At 42.3% G+C, this 26,510-nt stretch overlaps 2 protein-coding genes across 11 annotated transcripts in view; both read right to left on the bottom strand.

Moving 5' to 3' along the window:
- The window catches only part of PDGFRL (platelet derived growth factor receptor like), a 47,153-nt gene extending 35,405 nt beyond the window's left edge, over positions 1-11,748 (bottom strand). The window contains exons 1-2 of the mRNA XM_046648593.1: positions 11,599-11,748; positions 1,742-2,039 (exon numbers count right to left, since the gene is read on the bottom strand). Coding sequence (XP_046504549.1) covers positions 1,742-2,039; positions 11,599-11,653 — 353 coding nt within the window. The 5' untranslated portion in view covers positions 11,654-11,748. The remainder of the gene's footprint in view (positions 1-1,741; positions 2,040-11,598) is intronic.
- Positions 11,749-20,739: 8,991 nt separating this feature from the next.
- The window catches only part of SLC7A2 (solute carrier family 7 member 2), a 65,046-nt gene continuing 59,275 nt past the window's right edge, over positions 20,740-26,510 (bottom strand). For all 10 annotated transcript variants that reach the window (XM_046648519.1, XM_046648515.1, XM_046648514.1 and 7 more), the window contains one exon: positions 20,740-26,053. In XM_046648519.1, the coding sequence (XP_046504475.1) occupies positions 25,857-26,053 (197 nt within the window). In that variant the 3' untranslated portion in view covers positions 20,740-25,856. The remainder of the gene's footprint in view (positions 26,054-26,510) is intronic.

The following is a 26,510-nucleotide window of genomic DNA, read 5'->3' as shown; positions in this document are numbered from 1 at the left end:
CTTCAGAATAAAATGTGAAAGAGATCTTAACACAAGACATCAGATAGTAGATAGACAGAGAGATATTACTTATATTTTGATGTATTTATTCTCCAAGGTGAATGTGTATAAGAAAGAAAGAGAGAAGATTGTGATTCAGTCATTCAGCAGATAAAGCGAAAGGCCAAACCCTCAGCTAAGCCCCAGTGAAAAACACAGAGTTTAAAAAAAAGGGAGTTACAAGTAGGAAGAGCGTTCAAAAGAGGATGCACCAAGGGCCATGGGAACGCATACTCAGGGAGGCCTGACGCTGGCTTCCCAGAGAAAAGGACACTGAGGCTGAAGTTGGCCAGGTGAAGAGGAGGCCAAGAGTGGTCCAGGCAAGTTTTAAGGCCCCAAGAGCCTGGTATGTTTGACAATCTCCCAGGAACCCAGGCCAGTGAAAGCAAAGATACTAACCTAAAGATTAGAGATGATTTAGACGGCGGAGATCAGAGATGTTCTCATCAGCCATGTGAGGATGTTGGACTTTATCCACTTTAGGGACCCATTGAATGTTCAGTAGGGGGTGACATGATCAGATCTGCATGTTTTAAACACCATTCTAGCTGCAGTGAGAAGGAGGTTGGAGGAGGACAGGCGTGGGTGTGGTTATTGCGGTATTGGCGATGAGGGATAACACTGGCTGGGACCGGAGTAGTGACACCAGAGATGGACAAAGGATAGGTTTATGGCTCATAAGAAGGCTGAATTAACTGAATTTGGTGATTGCTTGGACGTGGAAAGTGAAGGAGAGAGAGAGATGGTAAGGATGCTCCCCAGTTTTCTGGCTCAGCAACTGAGTGGATGGTGGGGTCCTTGAGGATGAAGATCTGCAGAGGTGGAGTTTGTGCAGAAATATGAATCTGCAGAGTGTGAGATGCTAGAGATCCACTTTCTTTCTTTTTCCCTCTCCAGTCATCCCAAACAGACAATACCCTATATTTCTCTATCCTAAATCATATGAAGAAAGGGCTGGAAAGAATCTTAGAAATCATGTAATCCGATCCCCTTCATTCTACGCATGAGGCAACTGATACCCAGAGAGTTAGGGGCTGTCCCGAAAAGATACACAGGACTCCCATCTGCTGACCCCATAGGCTCTCCCAGTACCCTCGAAAATGTGCTCTGTTTTCTTGCTTTCTACAACTTTCATAATCATCTTAACCACTTTTCCTGAACAAGAAATCCAGCCTCCTGAAGGTAGTCACTCAAAGATGAAAAATCTCTGGCCTTTTTTCCAACTGATGCCTCTGAATATAAAAGTCATGTACTCGGGAAAGTAAAAATAATCAGAAGCGTTGACAAGTTCAAAAACAGTTTAAGTTAGCCTCTGGTCAAGTTGCTCAAAGGAATCTCCTGTTAGGTCATTTCAGTTTTCATTGCGATTACTTGAAAAGTAACACAAAACATTGGGTCCACTATTTTTTACAATATGAATTCTTAACTATCTCTACGCAACACAGTTTCAATTATTTGTCATATGGCTTCCTATAAAATTTCACTATTTTAACCAACATTGATAGGATTTGCAATAATCTTTTTAACTGGGTGCAGAAATAAAATCTATGGCTTTTGCCGGTTGAGCTGCCATTTTTAGAAGCCATTGGATGGAAACGGTAGACGTCAGAAACAATGCAGAATTTAACGAGAGAATGAAACCAAATCCTTGACCACACACACACACACACACACACACACACACACACAAAAACAAGCTTACCTGAGGCGGGAGTCCTTAAAGGTGTCAAGATATGCAGGATAGCTCCATCCAATTCGATTTCCTTTACATCGAAGCTCCAGAGTTTGCCCTGCCATCAGACTCAGGGTAGCGGCAGGTTTCTGGAAGCGACCCTTGTCCAACATCTGTATCATTATGGACTGCGACTTTGGCATTGAGTCAGCTGAGTCCCTGTCCTTTATTTTAGGAATTTTGGGTTTCACCTTCTTGTTGGTAGGCTTGATTCTATTCTCTCCTGGCTCCTTCGGACGCTTGTTCTTGGGAGGATGTTGGCCAGTAACTGGTACAAACGTGAGGAGAAAACAATGGGCCATTGGAGCAACACACCCAGAGTATTTAACACCCAAAACAGATCTTCATACATCAACATTATTTTCAGTAATAATCATTATTCTCTTGGTTCCTCCCTTAGCTTTAAAACAATTAATAACTGAAAGGGAATATATTTCAACTTCAAAGATTTTATTCCAATTCAGCAAAATATTTCACATATGAACTGAAATTTGCACTTACCAAACAAAAATACTATTCCTTGTAGTTCACACCCCATCTCACAATCTCAAAGGGGTCACATAGAATGGTGGACTCAAAGCCACTCAAGATCTGTTTCTTGTCTTTGCAATCTCAGTGCTATCATTCTTCTTTTGTTTTTTCCTAAGGAAGATTAGCCCTGAGCTAACATCTGTGCTAAACTTCCTCTATTTTATATATGGGTCGCTGCCGCAGCATGGCTGACAAGTAGTGTAGGTCCGCACCCAGGATCCAAACCCACCGAAGTGGATAGCACCGAACTTAACCACTATGCCACAGGGCCAGCCCCTATCATTGTTCATTTTGAATCTGCTATTTAAATGCAGGAATATGTAGCTTCCAGGGAGATTGCACTGCAGTGCATTCAGAAGATTTCAAACCATTACAAACTTTCTCTCAAATGAGTGTATACAGTGGAGTCTTCTTGTGTCAGGGGCTGATAACAACTGTATAGAATACAAGCTTTAGTAAGGAGTAAATACTAAACCTGTGCTCATTTAAAGCTTACATACAAGTTATTAAAACTCAAAAGTAACTGTAGCAATGGTTTAGAACTTAGCCAACAAAATATTTTCGGGGGAGGAGTACAGTCTTTATCACCAACATTGTTGAGAACTGCTGGCAAACAGTGACAATAAAAGCTGACCTACTTTAAGCCTGTTTTATTACTGCTTTTCCCTTTTCTACAGACAAAGCACTCACTATTGCCTGCACCCAGGGAAGGCTGCTCCCACTGCCCTGCCCTTGCTGTGCCTCTGGGTTCCAGAAACCTCAACTGTCCACCCAGCCTGTGGAGCCATGCTGTGTCCACCCAGCAGGGATGGGGACACAGCTGCACAGTTTCAGTTTGCCCATCAGTCTGCACAAGCTCAAAGGCGACCTCAGTATATGCTCACAGAATTACAAACGTCCAAACTTACTGGATCCTGAGAGGTCAGTTAGGTAAAGGCCTCACGTTGTAGAATAAAAAAATAAAGAAGGCCTCGGAAAGTTGAATAAATTGCACAGAGCTGGTTAGTGATAGAATGAGAGTAGAATTCAGGTCCCCTGACTCCCATTCCGAGTGTTTATTTAACTATCTGCAAATAAACCTCCTGTATATATTTTGAACAGATAACTACACAAACCTTGGCCACGTGAGGGAACTACTGGGTATTTGTATGAAATGAGGAAATGTGGGGGCCGGCCCAGTGGCATAGTGAAGCTCACATGCTCCACTTTGGCGGCCCAGGTCTTGCAGGATCCTGGGTGCAGATCTACACACTGCTCATGAAGCCATGCTGTGGTGGCATCCCACATACGAAACAGAGGAAGAGTGGCAAAGATGTTAGCTCAGGGACAATCTTGCTCACAAAAAAAAAAAGGGGGAAATGTGATCACTCAGGACAAAATCATTTTTTTCCTTTTTGACGTATGTATATATTTATCTACTACTACCTTGGTATACAAAAGCCTCAGGGTGGTGAAAAGGACAAAGATATTGAAATTGGGGTCAAGAGATGGAAAAAGGCAAATTGTTGCAAGTTCTTATACCAGGAGGCCAGGCAGGTGACAAGACTAGGTGAGCCAGGTGGGCCTGCCAAGGTCATGCCCTCCCTAAGGGACAGCTGCTCCTGCTTCAGCAGGCTGCTGCCATGAGGAAGCACACGCCCAGGGTTGCTGGATCTGATTTCTCAAAGGATGGCGGGAATGCAAATTTCCTGATTTATAAATATGAGAAACTCAAATTTTTAGAAACTTCAGGTTTGAATCTCTGAGGTTAGAAGTCAGGCAGGAGTTTTCCTTGGAGTGCTGGGGACGACCAGGAGGGGACAGAGGGGCATTGCCAGGAACATTCTGTCTTGATCTGGGCTGGTTACATGGGTGTGTGCAGTTCATGAGCATTTCATGGAGCCATACACTTAGGATGTGTACCAAGAATTCAACTGATTTGGATTCAAGTGTGGAATGATGAACTTGGCTTTCTTTGCATGTTGCCTTTTGCCCTTTGAAACAGGAGCCATTTAGCCTCCACTGCCTGATCCAGACCCTGGAACCAATCCCACTCTGAGCTCAGTATCAACATCAATTCCTCAGCAAGCTGCCTTCTCTGTGCATGGATGCCTTGCTGCCTGAGCCCTGCTCTCTTCTCCATGCCTTTAGGTTCACTGTGACCTCTCTATTTCCTAGGCCTGAGTCTCTTATTTCCCATCCTTCCTCTCCTCTGGTGGCTCTGGGTCACAGGCCCTGCTGAGCTTTCTCAGTCCTTCCAGGGAGCAGAATTGTACTCATGAACCCTCATCTCCAAGTCAAGTCCCCAATACATGCTGTCTAACCTGCCGTTTGCCAAGAGTTCCCCTGACCCTGTGCATTTGGCTTACTTACCCCTGGGGTCTAATGACAGAGCAGGGTGGGCAGTGGTACATGTGCACACATTTCCCCACCTTCCAGAAGGAGAAGCACTGGGAACTTCTCCTGTAACCACTGGGAGCATGTCAGACGGACAGAAGCGCACTAACCCAGCAACATCAACCGTGAAGCATAAGCCTCGGTTTTGCAATAGAGTAAAAGTCACAGTATTTTTCTTAAGGTAGAAAATAAAACCCTGCATTAGGATGTCCAAGTCATCTGTGCCCACAAGCATTTTAGTCACTGTGCCCATGAGATTCATGGACCTCTGTGTTGATGTCTAATTTGGTATGTTTTCTTTATCACGTTACAGAAATTCAAGCTATCACAAATGACAACCATCGGCAAATGCTATGGATTTAGGCAACCGGTGCAACTTGTTTGCCTTCTAAACTGTCAGATCCTGTGTGGCTCTGCTACTCAGGACCATTAGACTACCTAATTACGGATATTATGCTTCCAAATATGTGCTATTATCTCTGCAAAATTATTTGACCTTTTGACCAAATAGACCCACCAGTTGATCTGACTATATAGTTAGTCCAGCAGCCTGACCATGGAATTGGTCCATGGTTTGATGGCAATGACTCTAAGTTATAGGAGCTAGGCTAGTGACCCCACAGACACCCAGACAGTCCCAAGATTGAGTGACCCCCAAATCCAATGTGTAACTTTCTAAACGAATATGAGCCTAACTAACTTCAGCCTAACTATGTAAATTAGTTATTTTCCAAAGGCCTAAAAAATATAAGAATTTATATTGTAGATGAATAAAAGTGAAAGTCCATTGCCATTGCATTTTTGAGATTATGGCACAGTATATTTTAGAGAGAAATAGGTGGTAAAATTCACAAACCATTAAATATCATTACTGACTTCAGGTTCAGGCTCCTACTTACTAGCTGTGTGACCTTGGGAGTTACCTTACCCTCTCTCTGTCTCAGTTTCCTCATCTGTAAATTGAGAATTATGTGGTAATAATGGCAATCTCATGGAGTGTTGTGAGGATTAAATGAGTTTACGTGTTTAAAATGCTGAGAATAGGGGCTGGCCCATAGTAATAAAGTGCTAGCTAAATGCTACTTATTTTGTAAGAGTCTTATGATGCTTTGCATGGTAAACTTGTGATGGAGGCAAAGCAGCTATTATTCTTTCTAACTTACAGGTGAAACAAATTGGGACCACGGATGCCAAGTGGCTCAGCACAGGTCACTAAGAAGGCAGTGAAAAATCAGACCCTTGACTCCAGGTCTAGAGTCACCTCTGATTCATGTCATTGCCTTTCGATTCAGAGATTAGCATATTGTAGCAGCTACACTTTATTTGTACAAATATCCTGCACAGCACCATTATTTAAGTGGTTTCTTTGTTTGGTGTGCCCCGGGCTTTGACAATGAGTTCCAAGTCAAATGAAACTTGATGCCACGGTTGAGAGCGCAACCTTCCTGGAAGGGCCAGGGATGCTTTTCCAAGGCATATATTAGGATCCCCCAGTGAGGAGACGTTGGTCAAAACCCCGTCTCCAAGATCAATGAATAAATGTTATACAGCAAGAAGCAAGCAGGACAAAGGACTGTAATTGTTCATCTTCAACTGAGGACTGCAATCAAAGCCTGTTCAATAAAGGTGATCTGACTATTAACCTCTCCAGCTCTGCAGAATTGTGTTGGAGGAGAAAATAAGCTGCTTAGATGAGGACTACAATGTAAACACAGGCATTACCCTCAAAGACCTGTGGCTGCTTCTGTTGGCTTTGTTCTCCCCATGGGCAGTTGAGAGAAAGATCTGACTTGAGGGTAACGTCAAAATGAGTATAAATTTGCTGAGTAGCTTAGGGGTCCCCAATGAATTATATAAACTGGGAGATGCCCCACTCTCAGTTTTGCATTCTTCATGGAACATCTCACAGGAATACACACAACCTTCCAGGAACAAAGATGAGAAGGTGGGAAAGCAATAACAACAGAGAGATGAAAATGTAGGAAGAGGAGAGCCTTTCCTTTCCCTTCCAGAACCCCACTCCAAAATACCCTCCTACCATTTCTGCAAGTATCATTTCTCAAAATAGCTATTTCTAAGAATTAGATACTTCTATTCCAGAATAAAGACTTTAATTTTAACCATTTTTCAGAACATCCGATAGAACATAGTTGGTCACTCTCTTCTCGAAATAGTTTATTCACTTGGCTCCCAGGACACGGCACTGTCTTGGTTTTCTTCCTATGTCTCTCACGACTCCTCAGTCTGTTTGGCAGCTCTTCCTTGTCTTCATTTTCTGCCTCATCTGGCTCCCAAGGGCTTAATCTTCACGACTCCTCTCAGTCTCTAAGGACACTCAATCTCTAGGGGCCTCACACAGTCCCCTGGGCACTAGCAGCATTTATATGCTGGGAGTTGCCTTGTTCTGGTCCTGACTTTGCCTCTAAACTCCAGGTTTGCATATTCTATTCCTTACTCAGCAGTGCCAATTGGAAAGCTAGTAGGCATCTCAAATTGAACATCTCCAAGCTGAACTCTGGATGCCCCTTCGGACCGGCTTCTTTCCCAGCATCCCTTCTCTGTAAAAGGCAACTCTGCTCAGCCAGTTGCTCATGATAAAATCCTTAGAGTCATACATGATTCTTTTCCTTCTCTCCTAAGCCACATCCAATGCAGTAGCAAATCCTCTTGACTTTGTCTTCGAAATAGACCCTGAACTCAGTCTCTTCTCCCTACATCCACTGCAACCACCCTGGACCAAGCCACTTTGCACCTAGGCTATTAAAATGCCCCCGAGGTAGGTTCATGGCTTGCATCCTACATTGCTACCTTTGAAAACATAAATCAGATCTGCTCAAGACTCTCCAGTGACTTTCATCTAATTTAGAATAAAGCCCTAAGTCTTTTCCAGCCACTACAAGGCTTTGCCATCTCCCATCTCATACTTCATGGTCCTTCAGCCACCCTGGCCACTGGGACACCTCAAAGCTGCTGTGCCCCCTGTGCCCTTGGCTGATCAGCTCTTCAGACACCGGGAGCATTTGCTTTCTCCCTCCAGGCAGGCCTCTGACTCTCCTATCCAAACTGCACCCTCACCCCCTCCACAGCTTCTTCATCCTCATACCCTGTGTTATGGGTTGAATTGTGTCCCTCAAAAAGACACATTGTGCCAATGTGGATGAACATTGAGGGTATTATGCTAAGTGCAATAAGTCAGACAGAGAAAGACAAATACCTTACTGATCTCACTCATATGGGGAATCTAAACAAACACATGGATAAGGGGAACAGATAAGTGGTTACCAGAGGGATCTGGGGTGGAAGGAGGGTGAAAGGGGTAAAGGGGCGCATATGTACAGTGACAGATAAAAGCAAGACTACTGGTGATGAACACAATGCAGTCTATACAGAAATTGAAATATAATAATGTACACTTGAAATTTACACAATGTTATAAGCCAATATGACCTCAATAAAAAAAATATCATCACAATGAGCACTCCATTAAAAAAAAAAGGTACATTGAGGTCCTAGGCCCTGGTACCTGTGAATCTGACCTTATTTGGAAACAGAATATTTGCAAATATAACCAAGTTAAGATGAGGTGATTAGAATGGGCTCTAATCCAACATGCTGGTGTCGTTAGAAGAAAAGGAGACACACACACAGCAGAGGAAAACACCGTGTGAAGACAGAGATGCACAGGGAGAAGACAGCCAAGTGACAACAGGGGCAGAGATGAGGGTGCTGCAGCTGCAAGCCAAGGAACGCCAAGGACGGCCCGCTGTCAGCAGAAGCTAGGAAGAGGCCAGGAGGGATGCTACACGGAGTCTCAGAGGCAGCGTGGCCCCTGACACCTTGATTTCAGGCTTCTTGCCTCCAGAACTGCACAAGAATCAACTCCTGTAGTCTTAGCCACCGGGTTTGTGGTACTTGGTTACAGCAGCCTTGGGAAACTAACACCCTGATTATGGATTCTTCACGCCACTTACCGCTTCCTGCAGTTTTCTCTTTCCTTCTCTGTTATCTGTCCTCTCCATTAAATTATGAACTCCACAAAGTAAGGGCTTTACAAACTGCGCAGGGAAAACCACCAATCCTCAGGACTTGTCTCAGTCCTCTGGCTGGCACACTGTCCACTCTCTCTCTTGCTCTCAAATTTTTCTTTTTTGACTCTAAGGATCAGAGATGATTTTGTACATCGGACATATCAGCCGAGATCCTAAATGTTTTGAAACGTTCAGTATTTGCACTCGTAAACAATGAGAATTTTCACAATTCTTTCTTCATTATAAGGATTTTTGAATTAAATTTTACTCTTTTTTTTCCAAGGAATAAATTGAGACACAAGAAAGATACAGAGTCCTGGTTAGAGAATCATCATCAGCGTTGCCCTTCTCACCTACTTAGAGATCTGGCTGTATCGTCCTCATATCCTAATGAATCTCTTTACCCCTCCCAGAAAGAGAACCCTTTCATAGGATCCAGAATAAACCCATGATAGACCGAAGATCAAATGAGCAATGATCAAGGGTCTGGGGTAATATCAACAAAACAGCAGTGACATATCAGTGTTTATGCTTCATCATTTGCTCCTGACCTTGGATAAAATATGTAGATAATCAAAAGTTGGTAAGTGCCTGTGATTTTATACTTTTTAATGTAAAAATAGCAGGAGCATATCAATAAACACAGTGGCACATATTTCATAAGAATGCTCAAAATCAGGAGCTATGAGCTATGTCTTCCTGTAAGTGGGACCTTGGGCTATTTGTTAACTGTTTTCATGCCTCATTTTCATGTCACAAGAGTAACATACGCCCTTCCAGCTCCCACTCTTCATGAGAAGAAATAACATTACTTCTAAAAAGTTTAAAGCATTTTAGAATGGAGGCAAGGCAAACTTCACTGGGTTATAGCAGATGCATACCCAATATGAGCTGGCAGGAAAGACGTTATTATTAGAAGTTCTCTGCTAGAAGTGATCAGGAAAACAAAAAGCAGTGGGTAAGTTGAGTTATGGGCCTGTGTCTGCAGTTTGTGCTTTGGGATGCACCATAGCCCAACCTGCCCATCAGAGCTGGCACCAGAAGGGCTTCCCATATAAGCCACTCTCGCTGGCCTGTTTCTGGCCCCAGCCAGCCTCAGGGAATTCAAACAGAATAAACATTCCTAATAGGTTTAGGAAAACTGTTATGTAATGAAGCAGATTTACTTCTCTAATTGTGTGTTTAATATTTTATTCATAAATAGCCTATACTATATATACATATATTCTAAAGGATACATGTGTACTTTTAAAAACAAAGCCATAATGCTCTTATCACGCCTAAAATTTATCAATTGTTTCTTATAAAATATTCAGCCTCTGTTCAACTTTCTCTGATTGTCTCATAAATGCTTATTGCTTACATGAACTACATTTGACTTAAACAGACGCCAATGGATTCAGGCAGATGTTTGTAATCATTCTCATAGTCTGGGCACACGTTGGCTGGGAGAGATCCAGAAGGCAGAGGCTGAAGCCACATCCTGAGCCTCTCGGGCAGGCATCTTGAGCGAATTGTACAAATAAGTGAGTGGGCTATTTGAAATTATTTTGTCTGGCCATTTCCTGCCCTATTCAAAAAATGATACCAAATACTGCATTTCCGTCACTTCAGCAGTCCCACACAAGGACCTGCCAGGAGCATTTTAAGATTCTGTTTTACAACGTGAACTCATGCCATCTTCTCTCTGAGCAAAGAGTACCTTTTGCTCCCTTGAGTAGAATGCCTACACTTTGTTCAGCAAAGCTCTAGGCTTAAGGATCCTCACGCTCAGCTTCAAGTCCCACAACCATTTTGGGCTTGGCAAACTAGAATGTGGTATTTTTTTGGCAAGCACTTCTAGTTTCATGAAAAAGAAAGGAACTGGTCAGGACTGACTAGTGGATAAAAAGTGAGCCAGGTCAAGCTAGCTCCAGCATAGGGTTGCATAACAGCAAAACCGCTTTTCGCCCAAAATGAAGCAAAAACTGTGGCTATAGCTGAGGAAGTCCAAAGAATTCAGGATTCCAAGATGTACCCAGATGCAAAGTGTACTGTACACGTAACTCTAACCAAATAAACAGGGACCCAACAAAACAAACGCTAACAGTAATATATAGACATAGATGTAGATATAACAATATACACACACATAAAAATAAAGCCTGACCCTGTGGTTGGGAGTCTACACAACAGGGTGGGCCCAGGACAGGCACACATTCAAAAAAGTGCAGTGGCACGGGGCTCCCATATGCTGTACGAAAACGCATTTTCCTCATCTTTTCCCATCCAATCAGATAAGAAGTTTAACAGCTGTGGGGTTTGATTCATTTTTAAGGTTTAATACATAGAAACACCGGGTCTAAGACTTAAGTAGATCTTGCAGGATTCAAGCCCAGGGTGATATACAAACCAATCCAGGACTGAGGATTGGAGGAAGAGGGCACTTCGAGTTTTGCAAAAGAACCAGCAATTGCCTGGCTTAGGCGGCACCCGCCCTCAGAAGCAGAGATCGGGGCGAACGCGGCGCGGAAGTGGAAGCGATCCATAGCTCGCGCGCCACCTTCCAGAACGACACGTTGACACTGGGGGCTGGACCAAGCGCTGGCTCGGGATGTCAATTTGCCCGCCAAGGGCTTTCCGGGAGCGCGGGAGCGGTCCTGGTGGAGATCCTAAGGATCGGGGTAGCTGCCACCGTCCAGGGGGCTGCCAGGGGACGTGGAGAAAGGGAGGTAAGGAGACCCTACTAGAAGGGCAGGTGCACAGGGCAGGGAGTGGGCCAGGGCCGAGCCTCGAAAGGTCAAGAGTTAGAGGAAGAGCTGGCTGGAGGACGAGGGCTGGGGACAACGTGGATTGGGGGATCGGGGCTAGAATCAGGGCACAAACCGGGAGCCCCCGCCCAGAGTCACTCACCATCCTCTAGCGCTACGTGCACCAGCAGAAGACCAAGCAGCAGCCAAACCTTCATCCTCAGGCTAAGGGGCGGGGGCAGAGATGCTGGGGACAGTGGGTCGAGGAAAGCAGACAGCGCAGGGCGAGGGCAGGGGTGCGGGGGGAGGCGGAGGGCGAGGGGCGGGAGCCGCAGCGGGTCGGGGCGGGCGCCTGGGACGCCACAGCTGGAGGATTCGGTTTCACGAGGAGGAACACAGTTCTTGGGAAAAAGTTGGGGGATTTTTTTTTAAATCCTCTGTGCAATGTGACCTCTCCTGCCCCCTGGCGGAGCTGCGAAGCGCAGCGCTTTTCCCCGGGGCGGAGAGGCAGGGCTAAGGGCGAAATGTCAGTTGCAAGTCACTCCCTGAATTTCTCCAAGTCGGCGTTTTACCAAATTTACCAACTTTGAGAAGTCCCAGAGTAATCCTGCGGGTACTGATGGGGCCACATTTAACCATAACTGACCAAATGTCACCAGCGCTTTCCCCATCAGCTCAGGCACAGCCTTAATGCTCCGTAAAAAATGTCCCCTAAATATTTTTATTCTTGCCCAGAAGGTGTGTCACTTGCGCTCACTAACAAGATCATTGCCCTTGGTTGTTCTCGCTGCTCTCTATGTCTGCCCAGAGATGGGCTCTGCACCCAGCCCTGTACCGGCTGGACATGGGTATCTCCACTGCAGCTGAGACTAGAGCCCTGGGGAAGCTGGCCTGCCATCAGAGGGGCCTACATACAACAGCTTAGCTCCTTCCAGCAGAGGTTTTGGAGAAACTTCTTGTTCCTCTTTTAATTCTGAAGTTCATTGCTCCACCCAAGACTCAACTGGGTGTTCAGGAGGGACCGTGCCAGAAAACAGACCCAAGGAACAGCATCAAGGCCCCCTCCCCCAACACCCCACATCTTTCCTTCTAAGATCAGCGCTCTGAGCTTCTTCTAAATGTAGTATCTATTTTCTCCCAAGAGGCTCCTCAGTTCTAGCAAATTCTTCCCTCCACTCCTTCATATTAAGAAACCCAGAGAGCTTACATGATGCTCCCATGGACCCTTCTGTGTGCTCGTCATGAAGCATACTGAGGAGGTGATTGAGAAGACAAGGAAAAAGCATTGCAAAGCAAAATATGATTAAATGCCAAATGGTGCCGTATATGCTGTTAATACTGGGGAAGTTCAGAGAAGTGAGAGATGAATGTGGGTCGGAGGAGTCGTCGAGGGATAGGGCTTGAATTTGGAGAGCAGAGGAGGGAGGGGGAAGACAGCGCATCATCTCGCGTTAGTTCGCCAGGTGTCCTGGGAGCATGGGCTAAGACACAAAGCAAGAACTGGCCCCGTAGCACTGGCCGGCCAGACTGGAAGGGCAGATTCACTGTGGGAGTAAAGTGGGAAATAAGACTGAACAGAGAGTCTGGGGCTGCGGAAGGGGGGCAGGGGTGTGGTAGAGGATTTAGGCTCCCTGTGACCCTCTGCAGAGAGCCATCACAGGTTTCTGAGTTTGCAGACTCATATGATCAAAGCAGTTTGCGGGTAGGGGGTGCCAGTGTGTCCCCCAAGTGGGATCAGGGCCTCAGCTTCCCGCCCGTTTCATTCAAACATCATTATTAAAGGGAGCTTGATTCGAAGTACTGGGAGGCGACTTCTCTCTCAACACCCAGGGGAAGCGGTGCTGCAGTTTATGACAAACTAGTGCTTTATCAGCCACTTCATGCGGGAGGAACCAAGAATTCTACAATCCGGCGCCAGCTCGGGTGCTGGCTTTGCCATGCCTTGGGCTGCAGTGGAGAGAACAGTCGCCTGGGAACAGGGAAGACCAAGGTTCAGCTCCTGACACTGCCTGTAGCTCTCAGCTCCTCCCACAACTCACTTAACCTCCCGAGATTTAGGGTTTCTCCTTGGTAAAGGGAGGGAACTAGATGATTATTTCAACAGATGTTTCCTTTGTTTGTCATTACAGATATGAAGGTTAAGACATCATCGCTACTTTTGAGGAGTGGACACCAGCCAGGAGACAAGCATTTAAACCACTGTAATGTGATGTGTCACATCCTGAGCAAAGAATTCTGGGAGCTCACACAGGGCTGACTAAATCTGCCTGGGCTGCGCCACCGCGGAGATCCCTTTTCATTGTGGCTCCATGAAGTTGACAACTTTGCTCTCACTCTGTGTTGGAGCCTGGGGTTAGTCTACACCTCCTCCTCCTCACTCCACGGGTCCTGCCCGGTCTACCTGCTGACTATGCATCGTCACCCCCTCTTTGGCATCATCCCTCGCCTCACTGCTCCGGCATGGGCATCACCTTCTCTCATCAGGATGCGGCCACAGCCTCCTTATTGGTCTCCCCGCCCCTCCTCCTGGCACCTCAATCCATTCTTCCCCCAGCAATTCGATCTGATTTCAAATGAAAATCTAAAAAATCTAACCCAATTTCAACCCTTCAAAGGCTCTCCAGCAAGGCTCATGCTTTAGAGTTCACAGCCCCTGGTGGCCTCTCCAGCTTCCTCTCCTGGTAGCCTCTCCCTGAACTGCCCTCCATGCCGAGAGTACACTCCCATTGCCCACCTACCCACGTGGGTCCACTGCTCCTGCTGCTTCCTCTACCCCGAACGGTCCCCTCCTCCATTTTACCTCCTGCCTGCCCTCTCACCACACCCCAGCCCCTGGCCTAACTCATCCTACAAGACAGCTCAGACCTCACCTCCTCCCAGCTGAGCTAAGCACTTCTCTGGTCTGAATACTTCCATCATAGCACTTACAACAAAATGTACAGTTTAGCTGTGAATCTGGTTATGCTTCCTTCTCCCGCACTGTTCTATGAGCTCTGGGGCTGTGTCCTATTAGATTTTGTATTCTACCATCAGTTTCTGAAAAGTAATAATTATTAATTAGGAACTTACAGTGTTCCAAGCAGAGGGTTAAACTCTTAACATGGATTTCTTGTTGATCCTATCAAGAAGCCTGTGAGGTAGGCTGTACTGCTAGTATGGTCCCTCTTTTACAGACGAGGATGCTCAAAGTCAAATTCATAGCAAGTCAGAGTCCAGGTTTTGTCTGACTCCCATGTCTGTGAGTCTCACTCCTCACTCTACTGGTGAAAATGAGCTGTTGAAATCACTACAAATGATAGCTCTCCAACAGGGCCAGCCTGACCTATGAGCTGGGGAGGCCATGAAGCTGCCCTTCTTAAACTCCTGAGACTGGAGGTGAGGACTTTGTGACTTGCCTCATAGGCTTGTGTGAAGATCTGAAAGCAACCAGGTGAGCAGAATTGCAAACCTTTATTCCGTGGAGAGAGGGAACACGCAATCTGTTCCATCTCTTGCAGGAATGGGGAGGAGTAGGTAGGTGGCTGCCATAAAAGCAGTCACTAGATGAAAACATCTAAAATTTTAACAAATTCTTAACGGTTGAATGCAGATCAGCATGCCAATTTAGACTCCCTGGGACCTCAGACACCAGGAGAGTCCAGAGTCACTCAGCAGCTCTTTCCTACAAGCCCCTGCTGGTTGTTCATAAGAAAGAGAGAAACTAAATGGCACCGCGTTGGAAGAGACTTGACGTTAATGAAGAGTTGCACTCAGTTGCTCCCTCTGTGCTTCCTTTTATTTAAAAGACCCTCTTTTAAAAAAAATTGCTCAATCCATTTTAAATTATTTTAAGCCCCTACAAAATTATATAGGACAGGAACTGATAAAAACAATAAAATGTCATTTTACATCCCTTACCCTTTCTATTAGCTATAAACTATACCATAGTAAAGATGTACCATAGTATAATTTTCCTCCTATTTATAGATATGTTGGTTGTTTAAAAAAATTCTTTTACAAAAAATACTGCAATAACTATCCTTATGCAAACATCCTTGTCCATGTGTATTTCTATAGGATAGATCCGTAGAAGTGAAAGTATTCAGCCAAAGGCCATGACATTTAACATTTTCAGCAAGTGCTGCCCATTCAACGAAGCTGACCTTATTAATAGCCAATTCTACTTTCTGCCGGAGCGTATGAGCCTACCCATTTCTTCACACCCTCACCAGTACTGAATGTCATTATTCTACTCAAGTTTTACAACCCGGGGGGAAGCTCATGATGCTTTTTCAATTCCCATTCCATTTATTACTACTGAGGATGAACATCTTATCATGTTTTTGTCAGCCATTTGTATTAGCCTATTTTTGAAAATTGAGTTCTTTTTATTGTATGTCTTAGAGTAGCAGAATCTTCTACTCTGGCTAGGAAGCTCTGGGGTGTTAGACATACTGCAGATATTTTCTTCTAATCCTTTGCTTGTGTTTTAGTTTTGCTAATGATGCCTCTCTTCAAGCAATTATAACAAATATTTAAGCAATTACATTTTTTAGTAACTCCCGTCATGGCTTCTGTGTTTTATATCTCCTTAGGTGGCTCTCATCTGCCTCAAATTATCAAACTATTTTATAGTTGCATCTAAAACTTTTATAATTTTGTGTTCATTTTTAGTCTTTAAATTCTTCTACGATTTTTTTTTTTTTTTGGTATCCCAAGTTAGAAATCTAATTTTATGTGTTTCCAGTTGGATGGTCAATGTCACACTATCGTTTATTAAATGGTTTGTCCTTCTTCCATCTTTTTGAATCGACTTTTAGTGTATGTTAAATGCCGTATGTACATCGGGCTGTTTCTCTTCTGTCTGTCTTGTTCTCTTGATCTCATTATCTATACCTCTAGAAATACCACATTGCATTAATTGGTGCTGATTTACAGTATGTTTTGTTATTTGTTTGGGCAAAGGATGCCCCCATCATTGTTCTTCTGTTAATTGTCATTGTACATTTTCTCTTCCAGATGAAGTTTGGAATCAGCTTGTCAGTCTCTGTAAAAACGTTATTGTATTTTTGATTATGATTGCACTGAATTTATGTTTAAGTGAAGAATGGACATATTTATAATATTGAGTCTTCTCAGCCAGGCATGTATAACATTATGTATCTTTCCATTTATTCAAGTCTGCTTTTAAATCCCCATTATATTTTATAATTGGTTAAAGTTGGTATTAGGACAACAATTTTGGAATTCTCTATTCCCAAGCCTCTTTTATGTCAAATACACTTTAGCCAAATTTGGGCTACATAAATGTGCGTGTGTATACACATATACATGTGTATGTATAATTATATAGTTAAACACACATAATTACATTCTCATAGTTATTTTTTTCCATGTAACTTTTCCTTGTTAATTGTTAGGCTTATTTCTTAGTTTTGCTTCCTTATTTATTTGTTTTGCTATTATGGATGAAATTTTCCCCCATTACCTTTTCAGATTGGTTAACTGCTATATAGAAAATAATTTTGGAATTCTACTTTCCCAAGCCTCTTCTATATCACATACACTGTAGCTAAATTTAGGTACCTAAAAATATGTTAGGTCTGTAGCATGGGTTCAATTGTGTCCCACCCCTGCCCCCCGCAAAAAAAAATTTAAATGATGAAGTCCTAACCTCCATTTCTTCAGAATTTGACCATATTTGGAGATAGGATCTTAAAAGAGGTAATTAAGTTAAAATGAGGTCATTAGGGTGGGTCCTAATCCGATCTGACTGGTGTCCTTATAAGAAGAGGACACTTGAACATGGACACAGACACAGGCACAGAGGGAAGGTCATGTGAAGATTCAGGGAGAAGACGGCCATCCACAAGCCAAGGAGAGAGGCCTCAAAAGAAACCACCCCTGCCAACACCTTGAGCTCAGACTTCCAGCTTCCAGAACTGTGAGAAAATGGGTTGACGTAGTTTAAACCCCACAGCCTGTGTCCTTCACTGTGGCAGCCCGAGGGAACTCATACGGCCTTTAGGATGGGAGCAATGGTTCCAAGAAATATGGGCGCTTTCCAAGACACGTAGCTGCTTAATCACAAGCCTTATTATCCTTGAGTGAGACAATCTCAAGACGATTTTAAATTTGAAAAATAAAACTACCAAAGATGTATTTTTTGTGGGTTGTATTTCACTATAAAAACCCATTCGCCTTGTCTCTAGGGTGAGAAAGAATTTTTTAAAATCTGTTTGCGTTGGTATTTTCCATTCTTTCTCCAACAATTGCTGTAACGTTGGCCAGTTACAATAAGCATTGTCTTACAGCTCTAAGTCATATACAACTTGAAGCCTGATTTCCTAAGACATGATTAATTTTTGTCTGTTTGTATCCAGTCCCCTTAACGGACCCTCTTGTTAGTCCAAATGGTTTTCAGTTGATCTCTTGGGTTTTTAGATAAATGATTATTTTACTTGCAACACCCACTTTTTCTTTCTTTCTTCGTCGTTGCCTCTGTTCCCTCCACCTCACGGTGACACTAGCCTTTACTGTTTATAATCCACCCCCGTGAAGCACAGAGTGGCTCAGGGATGGAACACATTAGGGGCCCCAAGGCTCCTCTGAATCATTGCTGCTTCCTGATGTGGGAAGAGAGGAGGCCGAAAACACAGAAATGGTCGTTTAAAAACAGTGTCCAGGCAACACTAGGAGGGCACAGCATTATCTGAGCAACTGTGTGTTATCACTTTTCTCTGAAGAGTGAGGGCAGTAGCCCCTAGCAATGGCTGAACAAACGAAGAGTTGGAGAGAAAAGAGGAGAGTAGCAGAAGAAAGAAGCAAAACTCAGGAACGGAAGAGTGGGAGAAGTGAGTGGGCTCCAGGGGTGGGAAGAAGGCTGCACTTGTAGACTTGTCTAAAAGTATATTTCTTTCCATCTTCTTTAGAGGCACAAATTGGGATATAATACGTATCTGATGGATGACAAGAAGCAGTATCAGCAATCCCTTCAGGTTACCAAAGGCCAAAGTGAAATTTCAGTGCTTCCATTATGATTTCCTTATTTGTGAATTATTGTATGTGTAGCATTTTCATTGTAAATCTTATTTAATAGTAGTTTTCTATGACCACTCTGTCTGGAAAAAATCTCCCTACTCCTCTACTCCCTCTACCTTTTTCCCCTCTTCAAAGTGGTGCAGAACATCAAGATTTTGTTAGGTAAGCCAAAAAAGGAAAAAGAAAATAGGCCAATATTTTCGACATCCCCTCCCCATCCCCAATATAAGGACATTTCACTTCTCTAACTAGTCTTCATTAACTGTAGAAACACAACCAAGATGAATTTTTTTTAAATTTATGCTTCAAAGTTTTAGCAGGAGCTAACTTTAGTGCTTTTAAATATAGCACTGAGGTTCTCATTCTAGTAGAAATGCCAGACACTTTTGATGCTCCCAGAGCCCCTCATCAAGAGACACCATAGGGTAAGGAGGGATCCCAGACCTTGGTCTAATGAAAATAGATAGGGCAAAAGAAATTACTTTCTTAGCTCCAGGATATAGCGTGCTGTAAAGATGTAGTACCTGTCCATTAGTTATAAGAGCCTCTAAATGGCTAAGGGAAGATGGACAACTCCAAGCTGAAATGTAAAGGACTTGCAATGTCCATCTTTCTTTGCTTTGCTTTTTCTTTACTTTCCTACTTCAACTATCCTGGGCCTATTGGATTTCTCTTGCTTACTTGCTCAATATGCTCACTTTTTGAAAAGCATCTCCTGTCATTTACAACTTGGTGCCAATTTAAGTCAATATTTCATTTCCAAGAACATTGGCATTTTAAGTCTGATTTCTGCCAGGGTGGTGAAACCATTAGCCCTTGCTTGAAGAAATATCAGGCCTCAGCAGAGGGGGAAAGATTCTGGAGACCTGGAGACTCAGCCCGGGGGAAACCCCAGAAACTTGAATCTTGACAATGCTGTAGTGCTTGTGGGTCAAAGGACCCAGAGCGCAGAAATGAGCTTGCTCCCCTTCGTAGAGATGTGAACCCACCCGATCTGTATCGTACTCCAGAGTAGTTCAGTCTGTCTTAGGTTTTCTCTTCTGGTTAACTGCTCCAGTCTTAATAGAGAGTAACAAGGATTCTTTGCCCAGGGTTTATGATATCTGAGATCACTGGTACTAAAAGTATTTAAGAATCGGCTACAAATCTTTTACTAGAAAGGTTCAAGTACGTAAACCAGTATTGACCTGAGTTTCTTTCTAGATAGTTTCACCCATACTTTGACCTACGTTAAAAGACAATGTGATAATTGGTTACTTTTGTATGTCTTTGAGAATTTTTTAAAATATATCTTATGAGATGAAATGAATTACTCTTTCCACACGGACAGACGGGAAGTTCTCAGCACAATCTCTCAGCAATCTATGGGTATTGAACCCTCAGCCTAAAAAGGAAGCCTATCTGTGGCCTTCTTTAAAAAAACACTGAGGAGGTGGTGTTCCTGTCTCCAGGGGATTCCTGGCTGGACGCACAACCTGGACACACTTCCTGGAGGATCCCTTCCTTTATGTGATCCCAGGTACCAGAGCAGAGGTGGGCATCAAAACCTGGTAATAATCCTAATCAAGCCAACAATTAGATAAGTTAGGTTTGAGGCTTCTACTTGGCAAAAACTTAGCTATTTTAGCTTGATTTTCAATGCTGGCTAAATTGACATTAAAGCTTTTTTTAATTCAACATGGTGTTCCCTCCCATTTACTAGAATCAATAGGAACTAAATGTATACAACAGACATTTCGAAATTAAGCAAGCTAATTCAAGAGATTTGCAATTCGAAGTAACTTCAAGCTACGTCAGAAAGCCCTCTGATTCCTCCCTCCCAGTTAGAGGGTAAAGAGGGTTAAAGTTGGTGAATAGTCAGTATACTGTAAAAACCTTCTGTTAGTTATACAGAACTGACCACCGATCATTAAGGCTATGATTTGGTCAGGAGAACATTGAGAAGCTTCTTACAGATAAAACCAATGACAGAAATCAGTCCATTAGATGGCAGTTGAAGTGGTAGGATCTGGCATGTGTGGTCCTGGGGTGGCACACTTCAGGAGCAACTGATATTTTCTGGAATGTGCCATGAGGTTAGAGGATACGTGAAGACATCTCTTGTCTCCTATAAGACTTAGTAGTCATACGGTAGTCCCTAAGCTGCCAGGTAAGTATTCATAACAATATAATTGTTTCAATTTAGATTCTACTATCTTTCTGAGCTTTAAAGGTTCCCAAATTAAAAAGCAGTTTAAATAAGTGTGCAATGTATGCTTTTGCTATGTGTGATAGAAATGCATACTATAAGTCATATTAAAATTTATTTAAAAAATACATGGTCACATTAGAAAGCATATTTACAGTGGTAAAGCAGCAACAGTTTTTATTTATTACAAATCCTAAAAAATAATCCAACTTCATATGTAAAAAGGAACACAGATTATCATTGAAAACATTTAAATTTAAAATTACCTACTAAACAAAAAACCTTTACATTCGCACAAGTCCAATGTATCTATTGATTTTTACAGACAAAGAATCTCTGCAGGGTTTGGGGCCCTATCAACAATTTCTATTAAGCACAATGATAACAAAATAAAGCAATAAAACAATTGGGCACCCCTAGTGGACAACAAAGATGAAGAGTCTGTCAATCAGGGGTGGGTTTATGACAACTGAGAAACCCGCCCTGTTGGCAAAACAAGACTCTTTACCAACTGAGCCTTGGCCCCCGTACTTTCTGCCCCAGGGCTGTCAGCGTCCACCAGGGATTGCAGTGGGCTAGACCCTGCCTTGTGGTGCCAGTTCCAGGAAGCAGCCATCCTTTTCATGAGTCATAGAGGTTCCTTGGTCCATCTCATTTACCTTGATGTACTAATGAGATATTCAGACCAGAAATTAAGGACCCCAAACTACCTTCCTTCCATGTGAAGTCTTCCACTTCATACCCTATCCCATCATCCCGAAACCCCACCCATCAGAGGTAGCTACAGATGCTCACACCTTGCAGGCTGCCTCACCCTGACGCCAGCCTGGGGGCCTGGTTATGAGCCCCCAGGAGCCCCAGTGGTCAGTGAAGCCTCTTTAAGGCCAAAGATTGTAGCAGTGGCTTCAGCCATGGTGAATACAGCTAAATATAGTGCTCCCAGCAAACAGGGTTGCCAACTGGGTCGAGCCATAACAAAATGCATTTGAAATCAGTAAGACTAAACTGTGTACAAATAAGCAATAATGAGTGTTACAAAAACCAAACCAACAACCACAACAATAACAGGCTTCTCGAAATCTAGAAACCAGAAAGCCATTTAAAAATGTTTAAATATAATTATACGAGAAAAAAAAATCTCGGCTAAACAACAAAGTCAAGCAGCCTTATTTTCAAATCTACACGACTAAACAATGACCTGTGCTGGCATTTACTACATGAACTCTGGTATTTCTTCCCTTGGTATTTTAGGACATGTTAGAGAACGTAAGTGGAAAATATACAGAGAAGGCACTATTTGGGCACTAGCAAAACGAATAACTCACTCCCCACCATCAACACCCCCAGCAAAAATTCACACTAATAATGTGGGTTTTAATACTCCATGATGGATGCTCTAAACACAATCCTTTAAAATTCTGTGCAAATTGTATTTTTGGTGTCAACCAACAGTCACTTGAAGCACGTCAGGAAAATCGGGCAGAGAAAATCATAAGCGACGCCAGAGGGAAAAGAGAGCTGGAATCTTGGCACAATTTTATCATGTGGTTTGTAATCTCAGAATATGCCCTGATTTAAGAGGAAAGAAGATAAGACTGCTCCCTCAGCATTATCAGTATTGGAGGGTGATGACTTTTCCTTATTCTCTCTGCTAAGCAATCAAGTAAGTTTAGAAGATAATTTGGCAAACACAGATTCTAGTTCAAAATAGTTTAACTATCTGCAAATACCCAGGACTCAGAAAATATTCTGGCTCATTTTTAAAATAAAAAAGTTAAAAAAATCTTTTATTCTGAAAAATTAAAAGAAGAGAGGCTCTTGTCTTTTAAAGGAAGATAATTCTCAAATGGATACTTCCCATCAACTATGGCTAGTAAGAGTAATACATATGAACATTAGTTTTTCTTTAATGTATGTACTCCAAATGACGTTTCGGTCTTAGTTTTCTTGATGTTCATCTCTGTGGAAAATGTGATTAAGCAATAATCTGTATTTCAGTACATATCAAAAGCTCTAATACAAGTTTTCTCATAAATAGTTTTTAAACTTGAATTTGCATAGCTACTTTGTGAATTGTAGGGCAGGAGTGGCCTTTATATGGTCATTCATAAAGTATCTTCTCTCTTTTTTAAGAGCATAAAATAAAGGCGCTATTATAATAAGTTTTCACTGAAAATGTTAACAGAGCATATTTCCCAGTGTAAAAAAGAAAAAAGTAATTTAAACTGTTTTTACTGAATCATAATTAAGAGAATGAGCACAAGTATTTTTTAATTTCTGGAGAGGACTTGGCGTGTGACTGATTACTAGTCAAATCTATACAAAACTCTTTGGTAATCCCAGGAAAGTAAAAACAACATTTTGTTCAAAAACCTTACGAATTCAAATCTAGGAACGGGGAGGAAGTATGAGAGCTGGTGGTACTGGATTTCCTAATAAACACATACCAAGACAGAGATTTCAGAAAAGGTGCCACAGAAACGAGTAAACAGAAATACCCTAATGTCCCCCACCCCGCTTCCATTTCAGATCATAAAGCACCTGTTATAATGTACTAGAGTCTACTGATTTTATATTAGAAACATTATAAATATATCTTTCTTAAAGAGTCTATCTATAGAAAATATTATACATATAAAATTGTATATTTCAAAATAGTTTAAAACCTAAAAATTTTGTATAAGCATACTTATCAATATAAAACATTATTTTTTCTCCACATCAGTTGGCTTTTTTATCCACACGACAGGATCATTTCCAAAGCCCATCATAAATCCAACTGAGTTATATGCTGACATTTGAAATACACACACATCCATATCCATATATATATATACACTCACACATACATACGAATGCACATTTCAGTCTTCACAGAAAAAAAGCACAGTTACTGACAAAGCATCTTTTCAATAGATATGTGTGTTTACAAAGTGTTTCAAAAGTGGAAAAATATTTTTTAACTAAAATCTGTTCCTAATTGGTGGGCATGATAATTTTAGCTGCCTATCACGTTCTAAACACATTTTTCTGTTTTGTTACAGTAAAAGATTTAAATATTCATGTATGAAATTCCTCATGTTCCCTGCATGAAGGGCCTATTCTAGATTGATTACAGAACAAAAGGGGTTCTCGGTGTACAGCTGCAACAGCAAAGATTTATGATTATGCCTACAGTCCTTACAAAAATGACCTCTTGCTTATGCAACTCTTCCTCTCCAATAAAACACGCAGCTTGAAAGAGAATTTGGGGCTTCAGATCTCACCACACACACCCTGGCAATTGTGGAATGTCAGTACTGAGTTCTATGTCAGCCATGCTCCCACACTAGCAGCCGGAAAACCAGGTCTTCTACTTGTTTATTTGATATTTAATCACAATAAACTCTGGGGTAGACAAAAGAATTGCAACTTGCTTTTTAATGGCATCAATAAAATAACTGTTGTCTTGAAAGAGCTTTCAGAAAACAAATGTTTTCCTTGCCTCTGGTCAACTGGTGCACTTGATAACGTTCATCCTGGGAAGGGAGCCCATGCATATGTGTTTAGCTCCTAGCCTCATCTAGTGAACCATTTAATTATTTGTAAGAAAAATAATTCATGAGAAGCAAAACACACTGCAGATAAATAGTCCACTATTAGAGAACCCTATAAAATACAGTCTTTAGAGAACTTTACAAATAAAAATAAATTATTTACTCATATAAAGCTTTCTGTGTTTATACAGCTTCAATTCAATTTGGTTGATTTTTCAGGCTTAAGTTTTAAATAATTATGTATTTAACCAAAATATTTAATTCCCCTACCACTGATGGGCTATTATAGAATACTGGAGCTTGTATTAAGAGCTTTAGTGTGATCATTTGAAAATAAATGAAATAAAAAGTGCTAAATAGTTTATGGGATGGGGGAAGAAGAACATCCCTAAATGTTTCCAAAAGACACACTGGAGGCAAATTAGATCCAAACCCCCAAATTGGGCCAAATGCCCTTTAATATCTGAATAGGCACTTCAAACTCAGAACAAAAGAATTTTCTCTTCTTGTACCCCTTTATTTTTTCCTCCTTTGCATGTAGTAAAGACAGAATTTGCTACAGTAGCTCCTTATATCTAGAATAAGACAAAATAATAGTAGAAACAAGTAGATTCTGTGCCTGACAAGGTTAAAAAGAAAAAGAAAAAACTGTGATTAGTTATTAAGTAATAGAAAGTGTATGCATCATTCTATCAATGGTGTGATCCAGGAGATTCTATTGGCTTGTTTTAAGTGACTTTTAAAACAAGGATGCTTGGGGTCTACTTAGCCAGGCATATGTCTAACTCTGATCTTCAGACATATCCTCACCGTTGCCACTTACGTGAGCTTTCTGGCCATGGGGACCACCTTCACTTTCTAGCATAAAGAGTCCCAAGTGGACCCCACTACTCTTTCAAGTCCCTGATTGGACTGAGTGACTATATCATTCGCAGCAGGTGAAGCCCTCATATTTAAGGACCAGCGATCTCAGAGAGGACAGGAGTTCAGAGGGAGGCCATCTGTGACACAGAATGCCACTCCTGCCCTGTGTAGTATGGCGGATGCGAACACTCCTGTTGGCTAAAGTTTTAGCAAACTGTCATCCTCATAGAAGGAAAATCAGTAATAAACCCACTGCTGGCATTTATAAGTTATAGAAAAGGCTCATTTCTAATCCCCTCCTCTTACTCCTGACCAATGACAGACACCAAGATGGGTAACTGCATTTGTAGCAGGTTCTAGGTGGACATTAATGAAGCCTCATAAGAAAAAGCAACAGTTATTTCCCCAACCGCACTGGGAACATACAAAACACCTTTTCTATTCAGTGATAACCTCATTTCAGTATGTGCGGTACATGCCACCAATTAATGACAACACTGCAGAAATGTAAGGCAATAACAGTACAACACCCACAGCTTTGAACATTCACATTGCCCAACATCTACATACATACAGACACACATGCCCACTGTTTTGGGGCTATTCATCACTGAGGAGAGAGTTCAGGAGGTTGCCCCGAGTACATAATTCACCATCTGACGAGGTGCTGTCCAGGTAAGCAAGCATAAATTAGGGTGAACTATGTCTGCAGCAAACCCATGACAACCTAGCATGATGGCAACATCGTATCATGGTGTACTCCGTGTAGGATATGTATGTTAAGACTATGGACCAGCTCCGCTCCCTCAGGCATTAGCATTCGCTCGTCTTTTCATGGAATATGAAAGGTAAACTGAGGTTTCTCTGGTGACGGTCATTTGCTTGAATGGCAGATTTTTCTTCTGTTGCTGCATTAATGTTATCTGAATATGTATCCTCATCCTCTTCTTCATCCCTCGAGTTACCCTCCAGACTGTGTCTAATGCCATAAGCAAAGTAAATCAGGAAACCTTTCAGAGGAAAAAAAAAATCAATGTTTTAGGTGTTTCAGAAAATGACTGTTCAAATATGGAAAATTTAATATAGAGCTTAATAGAGTTTTCTGCCTTCTCTTTCTGGGCCATTTTAGAACAGAAAGCAAGTATGGGATATCCCACAGAAGGTCCCTGGCAAACATCTTTTCAGTAGAATGTGCTTCTTCATTTTTAGTACCCAATCTTTATAGGATGTCTGTTTCTCTCAATAACTGTTTTTCAGACCATGTTTATGTAGGAAAAATTATATTTATTTTCTCAAAACTCAGTACTACACTTTAAACAAAAGGATATGTGAAATAAAGTCTCAAATTACACCCCAAATACAAGTAGTGGATTATCAGAGTCACAGTCTGATATTTTGGAAGGCACGGCCTGTGTTAACAAAGGGGACACGGGTGTTCCCTACACAGGTTACTGTCACCAGGAGAGG

Source organism: Equus quagga, chromosome 22 (assembly GCF_021613505.1).
Source record: "Equus quagga isolate Etosha38 chromosome 22, UCLA_HA_Equagga_1.0, whole genome shotgun sequence".
NCBI lineage: Eukaryota > Metazoa > Chordata > Mammalia > Perissodactyla > Equidae > Equus > Equus quagga.
The sequence above is the reverse complement of the archived record's forward strand: the minus strand, read 5'-3'. Positions and strand labels throughout refer to the sequence as shown.